The sequence below is a fragment of the Gymnoscopelus microlampas genome (genome assembly GCF_963454915.1).
Source record: "Gymnoscopelus microlampas genome assembly, chromosome: 8".
Lineage (NCBI taxonomy): Eukaryota > Metazoa > Chordata > Actinopteri > Myctophiformes > Myctophidae > Gymnoscopelus > Gymnoscopelus microlampas.
Window position 1 is genome coordinate 559,473 of NC_139945.1, and position 13,187 is coordinate 572,659.

Below are 13,187 nucleotides of genomic sequence, written 5' to 3' on the forward strand. Positions count from 1 at the left end.
ACGGAATAATGCCAATAACAAAACGGGTCCATGCTGGAAGCCTGGCCCCGTAATAAACATCATAGGCAACCAAACAATGTCAAGGCACCCAACTAGGCTAGACTGAAAGGCCAAACATTAAAAGGGTTAGGCCGTAGTGATAAACTTACAGCTGGTTAGGTCGCGGGTGTATAGGCTTGTTATTAGGATTTAGTGCATGTTAACTATATTGCTGTGCCTGCATGCTTCTTTCCTTTTTGGAGTGAAGAAAACTGTGTGTGTGTGTGTGTGTGTGTGTGTGTGTGTGTGTGTGTGTGTGTGTGTGTGTGTGTGTGTGTGTGTGTGTGTGTGTGTGTGTGTGTGTGTGTGTGTATGAGAGCCTCTTACCAAAAAGGAAATAGACCCTCTAGCAGCATCAGAGGGTCTAAATGTCAAACCACATCAACCTGCTCTCAGTCACTTTCTTTCACTTTGTCCGTTTGTCAAGATGACATTTACTTCATCCTACATGTTATCATGTGAGTACTTTATTTATGTCTTATATGCATCATCTGCACTAATGTTTTAATTGACAACATGTTTAATGAGACAGGAATCCCTATTGTGTTACTAAATAAGGTTATTAAAGTGCTGGAGGGACGACTTAGAGTTTGTATCTGAGCTAAATGGAAGCTCAGGCTGAAAATGGATGCATTTCAAATGACTGCTTCTGATGTAATATTATACATAAAATAAGTTAGGATACAGACAGTATAGAAAGACAGACTATGGTTTTAAAGCTTGACATAATTGAAGGTTAATAAAGTTAGTAGACAGACTGTATAGAAGGACATATTATATTTAAAAACTTTCAGCTGCAGCAGTGATTGCCTCATTCACGAAGCAGAATTTATTCTCAACGGTCTTATATGAGTGTCATCGTTATCTGGGTCACTGCTACATGGCTGTCATTAGAATGCTTTATTCTTCATGCAAAATAAATTAAAAATGGCCGTACCCAACATGCAGTGGTGGAAAAAAGTACAAAAAATGTTTACTTAAGTAGTAATGTATCAATACTGCAATGTAGAAATACACTGTTGCAAGTAAAAGTCCGGAGTTAAAAATGTTCTTCAGTAAAAGTACAAAAGTATTGGTTTCAAAATGTACTTAAAGTACCAAAAGTAGAAAGTACTCATAAGGCAGAATGTCCCATTTCAAGGTTTTCAAGTTTATAAAATGTATAAAAAATCTCACAATTTTTTCACAAAAATCTCACAAACAAGCTCACAATGCAACACGTTGTGAGCTTGTAGATCTGCTATTTTCAAATGGCTGAAATGTATATAGGGCTTAAGTGGTTAATGTATGTTTTGTAATAATAATCCAAATCTACAAAGTAACTAGTAACCCAGGGTTACTTATGTAACCCCGGTTTTATTAGTAGCGTAAGCAACTGCTTACTATGGGATATCATCGCCCCCTGGCGATCACACAGAGCAACAACAGGACTCCCGGAACTCCAATGTCCATTGGATAAGGGTCGTGTGATGCAAAACCGGAAACCGGTAGTGGTATAAATACCACTGCGTCACAAGAGCTCCGCCTCTGAAACCTTCCACTCTGCACGCTCAGAAGCACACAGAGGGGGTTCAAAATGTAAACAGTTGCTTACGCTACTAATAAAACCGGGGTTACATACGTAAAGGCCAAGTTGGGTTTCAAACCCCCTTACCGCCGTCTGAAACCCACATGCAGCCCCCCTCACCGAGAACGTCTGCATGTCACCGACGCGTCATGCCGTAAAGGGGCCACCAGTAGCACCTCCTTGAGGCTTCTGATCGTCAGATCCAAGTCTCCAAGGTCCAAAGGAAGGGGGCCGGCACTGTGCTTCCAGCACCGCTGTCAGGTCCCATTAAGGAACGAAGGTCTGTACACAGGCCCAGCCCGCGTAGCACCGGCCAAGACCGGTGCATCAGCGAGCGCATATCCACCTACCAGCCATCGAACCTTTTCGTGGCTGATGGAGATACCTGCCAGGTACACCTCGAAGGTGGAGACGGCCGAGTCGCGGCACCATGTCAGAGGGGCAACCTTTGCGGGTCCAGACTCGACTCCTTACGGGGCAAATCCACAGGACTAGTCTCTGGGGGTCTTTGTTAGACACCACGGCTCCGCCCTGCCTCAGGAGCTTCCTGAACCGGGGGAGAGGCCACGGCTCATCGCAGAGGAGGTGAGTGACCCCTGACCACCAAGAGCCCCATGCTGGTACCACCAGCAGGACCAACCCGCCCTGGGGGTGGAGACGCAATCCGTAGAGTAGAAAGCCAGCCAGGCTGTCGCCAAGGCGTCTACTCTCAAGACTGGACCACGTGATTGAGTCGGGAAGAACCGTGGTCACTCCACGTTATCCTTTGGGGCCACCAGGCCGACCTGGGCCCTGCCGGACCGGGCCTAGGCCAGGCCCACCGTTCTTGGGCATCGTGGCCAGTCCCCGTACCGGAGCCCCTGTCCCGGACAACTGGTCTGCACCGCTGTTTCCGGAGGCCTGGTACACGAGTGGTGCGTAGTGAAGCCGAGCGTTGCACGCTGCAAGGCTTCGGCACACGCACCAGTCTGACCGAAAACAAGAGACTCCAAGCCTCCTTGTTTTGTCGGCCGAAAACACATCGCTGAGACACCCTTCGTCCTGTACCAGGACATGGCACCCCACGATGTGGCTTCTTGAAAACCTCAAGCGCGAGGAAGACACCCAGCAATTCCAGGTATCCTCACCTGAGAAGCTGGTGTCCCAGATAACCACTTTCCAGGACACAACTAGTCTACGCCTACCCGTATCCTGACTCCTCTGGATAGGAAGGTTGTGTGCGTCCATGGCTCGAGTGACGACACAAGTTGTGACGCCACTACCTTTTCCCGTGAGCCCATGGTCCGCGGTATCCCGAGAGACCGCGTCCACTGCTGGAAAGGTCTCTTGTGGAATCTGCCCAGCCGGGTCCGGCGCATGGCTGATGCCATGAGACCCGTGGCTCACTGCATGTCCTGTACACGATCCGAAGCGCACCCATGCCAAAGAGCTTTCCGCTCTGCCCTGAGACAGGCGCGCATCCATCCTAGTGGAATCCAAGATTCCCACGAAGGTGGCTTAGCTGGGAAGAATCGGAGCGTGCTCCTAAGCGTCGGTTCGTGAATCCCAGGGACTGCAGGTGCGCCGGCCACCGTCGTGCGCCGTGCCACCTCCACCCTGGATTCCGCCCCTAGCAGCCAGTTGTCTACATACGTCGTCAGATCTAGACCCTGCTGCCACATCGGGGCTATCACCGCCTCTGTGCATAGTCACGAAAACCTGAGGCTTAGTGACCTACCGGATGGGAGTACCGCATGCTCGCATGTCCTGCCTTCGTTAACGAAGCGCAGGGACTCTGCGGTGCGGTGGCTAGATCGGGACGCAACGATAGGTATCCAAGATAACTATATCTGCTATTCCGTATCGTTTGCAACAGCGTCGCTGTTGAGAGCATACGAAATTTCGAGGGAAAAACCTTTGGGATTCTGTTTAACCCTTTCGGGTTCAGAATAGGTCTTATGCCCCCCCCCCCCCCCCCTTCTTTTTACCAGGAAAAAACTCCGAACAGTAACCTTCAGTTGGTCACTGATCGCACCCCTGTTCAGGGGAGCTGGAACCTCTTCCCTCAGCGTCATGGCCGCTCGGCCCGACGCGTGGGAGAACACTATCTTGCCCGACAGTGGAGGTCCGCTCGAAAAAGGCAACCTGTATCCTGTTAACCTGGTGTGCAGCACCTAAGGATACGGTTTGCATGCTTTCCATTCGGACAAGCATCGAGCGAGAGGGTTCGTGGGGATGGTGGGGGCTGCTGACATCACCTACCCCATCGGGCTCTGACCGATTGACGGTGGGGAAAGCCTGTGACGTAGACGGGGAATCCCACACACCGTAGACATTCGCCCTGTAGCATTGCTCGGTAGCGCTAGCCGGGTCAATGTCGGTGTCGTCACAGAGCGCGCGCCCGTTTCCATGGCGACGTGAGACGCTGTCGGCTCTCCAGATGTAGTCTCGGAACCTTGCCCCGGTGCACTTCCTACCCGGATCCGAGCATTTTTTACAAGCATTCTTGGGAAAGGACACACATGACTTTGAACCGTATTCATTGTCTTTAGCGTCTTTCTTAGTCTCTTTGCACTGGTGGACTCGTCCTTGACTCTGTCCAACCTGGCAAGGAAAGCGCCAGTCCTCCTTCCCAAGTGCATTTCGGAAGCTGACCCCGCATGATGCCGGCAGAGGGGCCGTGACGGGGCAATCAGCTGGTACTTGCCCAGTAGAACCGGGGAATGAATGTCATTCATCCTCCCACCCCCCGTGCCGGGGCCCACTGTCCTTGCGTCGGGACCGAGGCGATGGGGGGGGTTGGCGAGCTTTCTTGTTGTCCTTACGCCTCACGTCCTGGGCACCAAGAGAGCTATCGGATCGCTCCCAGGAGCTGGCTCTGGTGGAGGATGCCCCGGACGTACCACGCTGACGTCCAGAGGTGCATCCCCAGGGGGTGCAGTACGTTAGTCCGACAGCGCATTCCTCCGACAGCGCAGCGCTCCGACGTTTCCAATACTAAACCCGAACCAAACCCGCACCCTAACCCTAACCGCACACGGATGCCACATAGTCGGAGAAAAGGTCTGTCGGATTAACGCATGCCTCCCATCCCCAGGTTGGTGCTAGCCTTAGGCTTCCTCTGTGACTTTGCTAGGGGAGCTCCAGGGCTAGCACCGCTGCTTGTCGAGGCCGCCAAGTCCATGGCCCTTTGCAGTCGCCTGTCTAGCTGGGCCTCGGAGAACATCCCGCATGGCCCGCAGCCGCAGTCCTGGCCTCACTCGCAAGGGCTCGGGCCAAGGCAGGAGATGCAGAGGCTGTGTTCGTCGTCTGCAGCGACCAGGAAACCACATCCTCGGAACACGCAGTGACGAGGTGCCTCCATCTTTCCTCTCTTCCGAGACACGAGGCAAACAAAAGGCTAGGCTACTAGCCTAGCCGTTAGCTTTAGCTTTAGCGTTAGCCTAGCTTAAGTCGCGGTGCCTCGTGGCCAGAAAACGGAGAGGACAGGAAAAGAAAGTAATAACGGGAGAGTAATAATAAACTGAAACTGTTTTTAAACGAAATCGCCCGTAGAGAAGCACAGTAGTGCCCTCGCTTTGGGAATTGTTGGATTTCGTCAGTTTCTCCTTAGTTGTGCTTGGTTGGCTCCGTGTGCTTCGCATTAGCAGAGTGGAAGAAGAGGAGGAGCTCATGTGACGCAGTGGTATTTATACCACTACCGGTTTCCGGTTTTGCGTCACACGACCCTTATCCAATGGACATTGGCGTTCCGGGAGTCCTGTTGTTGCTCTGTGTGATCACCAGGGGGCGATGATATCCCATAGTAAGCAGTTGCTTAAAGCTCACGCTATAATAACTAAAGTTTTCAAATAATTATAGTGGAGTAAAAGTACAATATTTGCCTCTGAGATGTAGTGGAGTAGCCTACAAGTAAATGTACTGACAATTGGAAATGCTCCAGTAATGTAAAAAATACCTCAAAATTGTCCTCAAGTACAGTACTTGAGTAAATGTACTTAGTTACTTTATACCACTGCCAACATACATTACAAACCAAAACAAAACATGAAACTAGTTTATAAGTAAGGATGCGTACAAGAGGCTGTAATGACACATTTTCAAAGCCATGCAGCTCCAGATACCTATGTGAACATCAGAATGTGATCATGGATGTCAGATATCAGATGTGCTGCAGCCGGCAGGTTTCATATTGAACTGTGATCTATGTACTTTACTAAGTGAAAGATTCTTTAAAATTCACTCAACTATGAAATTAAACATATTGATTAATTTGACATGAATTGAATAAACCCTGGACTAATAAAGATAAGATCAGATCAGATATACACTGTATAATAACTGGGCACACATCTGGATTTCATCACATCAAGTCTCTTTCTCATCACAAATACTACAAGTGGTGGAGTGCTCATTTAAAGGAGAATTACGGACCTTTTAAGTGTTATCTTTGATGTGTCGCTAATCACTCACCACGATAGAAAAGCCCGTTGAGTTAATCCAGAGAATCCCCTCCGAGTTGCCAGGTTCTGGGAGAGAAACAAGCAACCAGCGTTAGCTCGTTCTGCATTAGCGTTAGCTCGTCGGGGACTTTCAGCGCCTGTTAGGGTATCATGAGACTCAACAATGAGTACTAGGAGAAAAAAAACAGAATTTAAGAAATACACACTCTCCCATTATGCCAACGGAGGGGGTCGCCAGAACGGCCAAGAGGGGATTCTCTGGATTAACTCAACAGGCTTTTCTATCGTGGTGAGTCATTAGCGACACATCAAAGATAACACTTAAAATGTCCGGAATTCTCCTTTAACTCTGTCTGTCTGTCTGTCTGTCTGTCTGTCTGTCTGTCTGTCTGTCTGTCTGTCTGTCTGTCTGTGTCTCTCTCTCTCTCTCTCTCTCTCTCTCTCTCTCCAGTGGTGTATCTCTTCCTCTGCTGTGGACCTGTGCAAACAGATGGTGAGGCAACTTCAGTGGATTGCATTATGGGTAGTGTAGTGTGAGACAAGCTGTCAAATCCCACAACAATAAACATTTCTAAACCACAAATCCACCTAAACAAATAGAAAGTTAAATGTATTTAACTTTCTATTTAAAATTATTGTTTCTTGTGTGCTTTTGTAGCATTATGTCGGCTGAGACACTTGAGGCAGAGCATGTTAATGTGTCTCCAGTGTGTAACTGATAATGTGTCTGTCTGTCTCTCCAGTGTCAGTGAGTGTCAGTCCTTACAGAAGTCAGTACTTCCAGCGTGAGTCCATCTCACTGAGCTGTGAGAAAGATGATCAGTCTGCACTGGGATGGACTGTGAAGAGAAACACCAGCAAGAGAGCCAATGAAGTCTGCAACACTGACTGGGGAGCAACTGATGGTATGGAGGGAGAAATACATAGATACATATAGATTCAGAGATAGATAGATAGATATCTAACTGCAACCTCTCTTTCTTCTCATTGTGATTGTATAGGAGCTTCCTGTGTCATTGCAATTCCTTATCGATGGGACAGTGGAGTGTTCTGGTGTGAGACCAAGTCAGGAAAACAAAGCCCGTCCATCAACATCACCTTCTCTGGTAGAAATCACTATAATTACATCCATATAATAAACTTATTGTAGTGGCTAAACATCATATTCTGTCATTATTAACACAGATTAAGAGATTGTATGATGTCACATTATGTCTAACTATGTCTATCAGTATTGTGTTAACCTGTGCTACGTCTTTTCTCTTGATAAACTATGTTAATGTTATAAATTCGATCCTAAAGGACGACTTCACCCATTTTTAACCTATCTTCATATAATAGATGAATGAATGAATGAATGGTTTATTTCGGTCATTAAGCCACGTACAGAGTTTGTCATTTGACATTTCCAAGAAAGAAAATAAAATTCATGGACCGAAAAGGTGTAGGCTGAAGCCGTAGCTTATAATGCCTACCCTTATAATATAAAACAAACTAACAAAACATCAATCAATACTCAAAACAAAACAAAGACAAAGGCAAAATTTGTCTTTTCATCTACTGTTACGACCCGGATAGGGGAGCCTATGGTCGCAACACATAATGGACTCCCTCCTTCCCAGTCTCCAAACACAACCAGTCAACACAAGTTTAAATGTCCAAAGGACAGTGATTTATTAAACGTCATGATGTCATTTCTGTTGGGACGGCTGTGCAATTTGTGTTGTGACTAAGCATACAAGATCCTCTCTAATGCTCATGATAAAATTGTGTAATTTTTTCTACTCACTCTGTGTCTCAGAGGAGGGCTGTGGACACTTCAGAAACCTGTCTACCAGTGACATCATCGATGTGGAATCCAAGCTAATAGAAACTGTATTCTATTCCTGTAAAGTTAGCATGTTATAATGGAAGCCATTGTTCTCACGTTAATAATAAAAAATAATTGAAACATTCTCACGTTAATAATAAAATAATATTAAAACATTATTGCGTTAATAATAAAAACTAATTTAGAACTAATTTAGAATATGAAGACAGGTTGAAAATGGGTGAAGTGGTCCTTTAAAGGGATTGTAGGCAACATTAAGCCTACATTTGAAGAATATTATATATATATATATATATATATATATATATATATATATATATATTGCATTTTTTTCCACTATATAATGATGCTGGGGTGTTTTCCTGCATTGAAACACAGTCCTCTTTCTGAAATCCGTATTTTCCCTACTATTTATGTTTGTCCGGGACGTAATTGTCCGGGACGCGCACGGACGTGCATGTGCGCGTCCGTGTGAACTGTTCGGGTGAAACCGAATGGGACCGAGTGCAGCCGACTTTGTTTTTCTGTAGGCAGTAAATAAAGAAATTGCAAAGAATAATTAAAAATAGCAGATCTACAAGCTCAAAACGCGTTGCACTGTGACATGTTTTGATCTTGTAGTATATTTTTTTAATTATATATATATATATATATTTTAGCTATTTTTGCTACTTTTGTGTGACATAGAATGACAAAGTAGGGCATTAATTACGAAAAAAGTAAAAAATACGGAGATAAGAGGTGTCTGCCCGACAGTATATGCAATGTGTCCCTCTGGAGTGAGTGTGGACATATAGTGGCCCTCTACATCATCAAAGTTACATCACCTCTGCTATAGATGTTCATAACTCAACATGTTGGTTCTATAGATGTTCATAACTCAACATGTTGGTTCTAGATGTGTTCCTGGAGAGTCCTGTACTTCCTGTCCCAGAGGGAAGTGATGTCACATTCCGCTGCCTGTCCAAAGACCAGACAACTGATAAACCATCTTCTGACCTCCCAGCTGATTTCTATCTAAACGGATCCCTCTTCAGAACAGAGTCTACAGGACAGATGACCATCCACCATGTTAACAAGTCTGATCAAGGATTCTACAAGTGTTCCATCTCTGACCGTGGAGAGTCACCAGAGAACTGGATGGAAGTGACAAGTGAGTCTTTGTCAGATTATTTGATCATTATCACCATGAGATAAGATAAACAAGTGTTTGGAAACTGAAAGCCATTGTTCTGTTTATAGATGCATCTTCCAGCGCTGACCCAACCCCAGAGTCTGAACCCCTCATCACTCTGAACCAACTGATCATTAAGATGCTGGTGTTCACTCCTTATGTGATTTCAACCTTCCTCTACTTCTCTATACTGAGAGACAGAGCTAGAGGTGAGTTATATAAACACTTTAACATGTGTCTTCATCTACTTCTCTATACTGAGAGACAGAGCTAGAGGTGAGTTATATAAACACTTTAACATGTGTCTTCATCTACTTCTCTATACTGAGAGACAGAGCTAGAGGTGAGTTATATAAACACTTTAACATGTGTCTTCATCTACTTCTCTATACTGAGAGACAGAGCTAGAGGTGAGTTATGTAAACACACATCTTAACATGTGTCCATCATACAGGCCCACTGTCCCTCCAGGTTCTAGGATGTAGGACTCTGCTTGGTTTGCACTGGCCCCACACCGTGCTACGCCACGCCACACCACGGCACGCCACACCACGCCAGTCCACACCGCAGCGCCGCTGTTATAAGGGTCCATTTGGTTCTTACTAATAGCTGGAGTACTCCTGCACATGTGATTTGCATGTGTATACAGGACAGTTGGCCACTCATCTACATTACATTGTTAGGCAAGAAGCAATGACCTCCACCTATGTTTACATTACAAATGAGTGTCAATAATTTTATTAAAACAAAACAGTTGAACATTCAGTACAACTTAGTCAACATGATGACTATTTGGCCGAAAAGGTATGGGCTGAAGTCCAAGCTTATTTTGCCCACCTTATTACAATTGTACCTACCATTTACAATTAATGATCATAGTAGCATAAAGAAAACCTTATTACCATTTCAAATAAATGATCATATTAGCATAAAGAAAACATAAGCGCTAACAAAAGAAAATGAACACAAAGCTTCAAATATTACATTTCAGAACAGAGGAAACAAAAAGAAATATTTCTGTTTAGCTTTTTAGCTTTTCAGACGTAAACAATTTGTATATACCTGTTACTAATTTAATTATAACAATATATGCTATCAATAGTATCATTTTTAACACCACTTTAGAATTATCATTACTATTTTTATTAACTTACCGGAAAATAATAATTAACTTTTCTATTTTCTTCCAAATTGTTAGGTTACATTTGTATTTATTTGTTTAAATATGTATCTCAATAACACACATTCTACATTATGAAGTGATTGCTTCATACACATAATATATGCTTCAAATACACATCCACAGACATATATGTATATATCCATATGAAAGTATGCACACACATATATGGATACATTACATTACATTACAGTCATTTAGCAGACGCTTTTATCCAAAGCGATACACACTTTCATCTTTTTACTTATTCATTGCATTGATGCTATATATCTATCAATGACCTTTGCTTTATATCATTTATTGTATGTTTTTATTGAGTTGGACATTTTAATGTCATTATCCAATGAGTTCCACAAATGTACACCTATGACTGAAATGCATCTCCCTTTGGAGTTGGTCCTTGCTTTGGATTTCTTAAAGATAGCGGTTCCCCTGAGTTAGATTAGTTAGTTAGTTTGTATATGTATATGTATATATGTATTCCCCCACACTTCCAGTAAGATAAATATGGCAATAGTAAGGAGCAGTACAGTGTCTGGAGTGATTTTTTGTTAATGATACCTTTCATTTTAAGTAAAATTGCTATTGTTTTGGATAATTCTCTCTCTCTCTCTCTCTCTCTCTCTCTCTCTCTCTCTCTCTCTCTCTCTCTCTCTCTCTCTCTCTCTCTCTCTCTCTCAGCTGCAGCAGCCAATGCCAGGAGGAACAGAAGAGACAACAATGATGTCATCATGGAGGTAGCTGTGTAGCCAATCAGAAGTGTGTGAAGTGATAGTTCAGCACAATGCTGCCTGTCACACACAGTCCCAGATGCGTGATTATGAAACCCACCAACGTTATAGGACATATACCCCCCTTACCCGTCTGATTGGCTCCCTGGCAGGCATAGTTTTACTGAGGTTAATGTTAAGGTTAGGTTTAGGCATAGTTTTACTGAGGTTAAGTTTAGGAATAAGGTTAGATTTAGACATAGTTTTACTGAGGTTAGAGTTAGGTTTAGAAATAGTTTTACTGAGGTTAAGGTTAGATTTAGAGTGACATAGTTTTACTGAGGTTAAGGTTAGGTTTAGAGTGACATAGTTTTACTGAGGTTAAGGTTAGGTTTAGACATAGTTTTACTGAGGTTAAGGTTAGTTTTAGACATAGTTTTACTGAGGTTAAGGTTAGGAATAAGGTTAGGTTTAGACATAGTTTTACTGAGGTTAAGGTTAGTTTTAGACATAGTTTTACTGAGGTTAAGGTTAGGTTTAGACATAGTTTTACTGAGGTTAAGGTTAGGTTTAGACATAGTTTTACTGAGGTTAAGGTTAGGTTTAGACATAGTTTTACTGAGGTTAAGGTTAGTTTTAGACATAGTTTTACTGAGGTTAAGGTTAGGTTTAGACATAGTTTTACTGAGGTTAAGGTTAGTTTTAGACATAGTTTTACTGAGGTTAAGGTTAGGTTTAGACATAGTTTTACTGAGGTTAAGGTTAGTTTTAGACATAGTTTTACTGAGGTTAAGGTTAGGTTTAGACATAGTTTTACTGAGGTTAAGGTTAGTTTTAGACATAGTTTTACTGAGGTTAAGGTTAGTTTTAGACATAGTTTTACTGAGGTTAAGGTTAGGTTTAGACATAGTTTTACTGAGGTTAAGGTTAGGTTTAGACATAGTTTTACTGAGGTTAAGGTTAGGTTTAGACATAGTTTTACTGAGGTTAAGGTTAGTTTTAGACATAGTTTTACTGAGGTTAAGGTTAGGTTTAGACATAGTTTTACTGAGGTTAAGGTTAGGTTTAGACATAGTTTTACTGAGGTTAAGGTTAGGTTTAGACATAGTTTTACTGAGGTTAAGGTTAGGTTTAGACATAGTTTTACTGAGGTTAAGGTTAGGTTTAGACATAGTTTTACTGAGGTTAAGGTTAGGTTTAGACATAGTTTTACTGAGGTTAAGGTTAGTTTTAGACATAGTTTTACTGAGGTTAAGGTTAGGTTTAGACATAGTTTTACTGAGGTTAAGGTTAGGTTTAGACATAGTTTTACTGAGGTTAAGGTTAGTTTTAGACATAGTTTTACTGAGGTTAAGGTTAGGTTTAGACATAGTTTTACTGAGGTTAAGGTTAGGTTTAGACATAGTTTTACTGAGGTTAAGGTTAGGTTTAGACATAGTTTTACTGAGGTTAAGGTTAGGTTTAGACATAGTTTTACTGAGGTTAAGGTTAGTTTTAGACATAGTTTTACTGAGGTTAAGGTTAGGTTTAGACATAGTTTTACTGAGGTTAAGGTTAGGTTTAGACATAGTTTTACTGAGGTTAAGGTTAGGTTTAGACATAGTTTTACTGAGGTTAAGGTTAGGTTTAGCCATAGTTGCAAAAACAAGAACTGTCAATCACAGCGGGTTCTGCCTAGAACTGAAGTGGGATCCATAATAAAACGTCACAGATGAGTAGATGTGTTACTGACACACACACACACACACACACACACGCACATGCGCACACACACACACACACACACACACACACACACACACACACACACACACACACACACACACACACACACACACACGGGAGGAGACCGTATTTTTTCATTAAAAAAAAAAAATTGGGAAAATAAAAAAAAAACTAAATACAATAAAAAAATCAATGTGAAGTGGGCGGTGTGTGGTCATCACAACATGACTCACTTAAAAAAATATATCAAAATGTCACACTAGCCAATCACTAGCCAATCACAGGATGTGGAATTGGAGCACTATGTCACTGTTGTGACACCCAGTGTGACTCACTTAAAAAAAACATAAATGTGTTTTTTTAAGTGCAATAGTCCTATATAGGGCTGCACATGTGTCATGTGTTTCGCTAGCCAATCACAGTCCTGAATTTGCAAAGTCAGCCAATCACATTACAGCTAGTGGTGATGACACTAGCTGTAATGTGATTGGCTGACTTTGCAAAAGTATACATTTGCAT

General features: G+C 43.1%; 1 protein-coding gene across 1 annotated transcript; it reads left to right on the plus strand.

The window, feature by feature from the left end:
- Positions 1 to 414: 414 nt before the first annotated feature.
- On the plus strand, positions 415 to 10,982 carry LOC311049885 (Fc receptor-like protein 5; the record flags this gene model as incomplete). The annotated part of the gene is made up of 7 exons (XM_084063793.1): positions 415 to 497; positions 6,500 to 6,541; positions 6,792 to 6,953; positions 7,050 to 7,154; positions 8,778 to 9,032; positions 9,122 to 9,262; positions 10,915 to 10,982. Exons 1-7 carry the CDS (start codon positions 467 to 469, stop codon positions 10,980 to 10,982), a joined length of 804 nt encoding a protein of 267 aa, XP_083919919.1. The 5' UTR covers positions 415 to 466.
- Between the last annotated feature and the right edge of the window lie 2,205 nt (positions 10,983 to 13,187).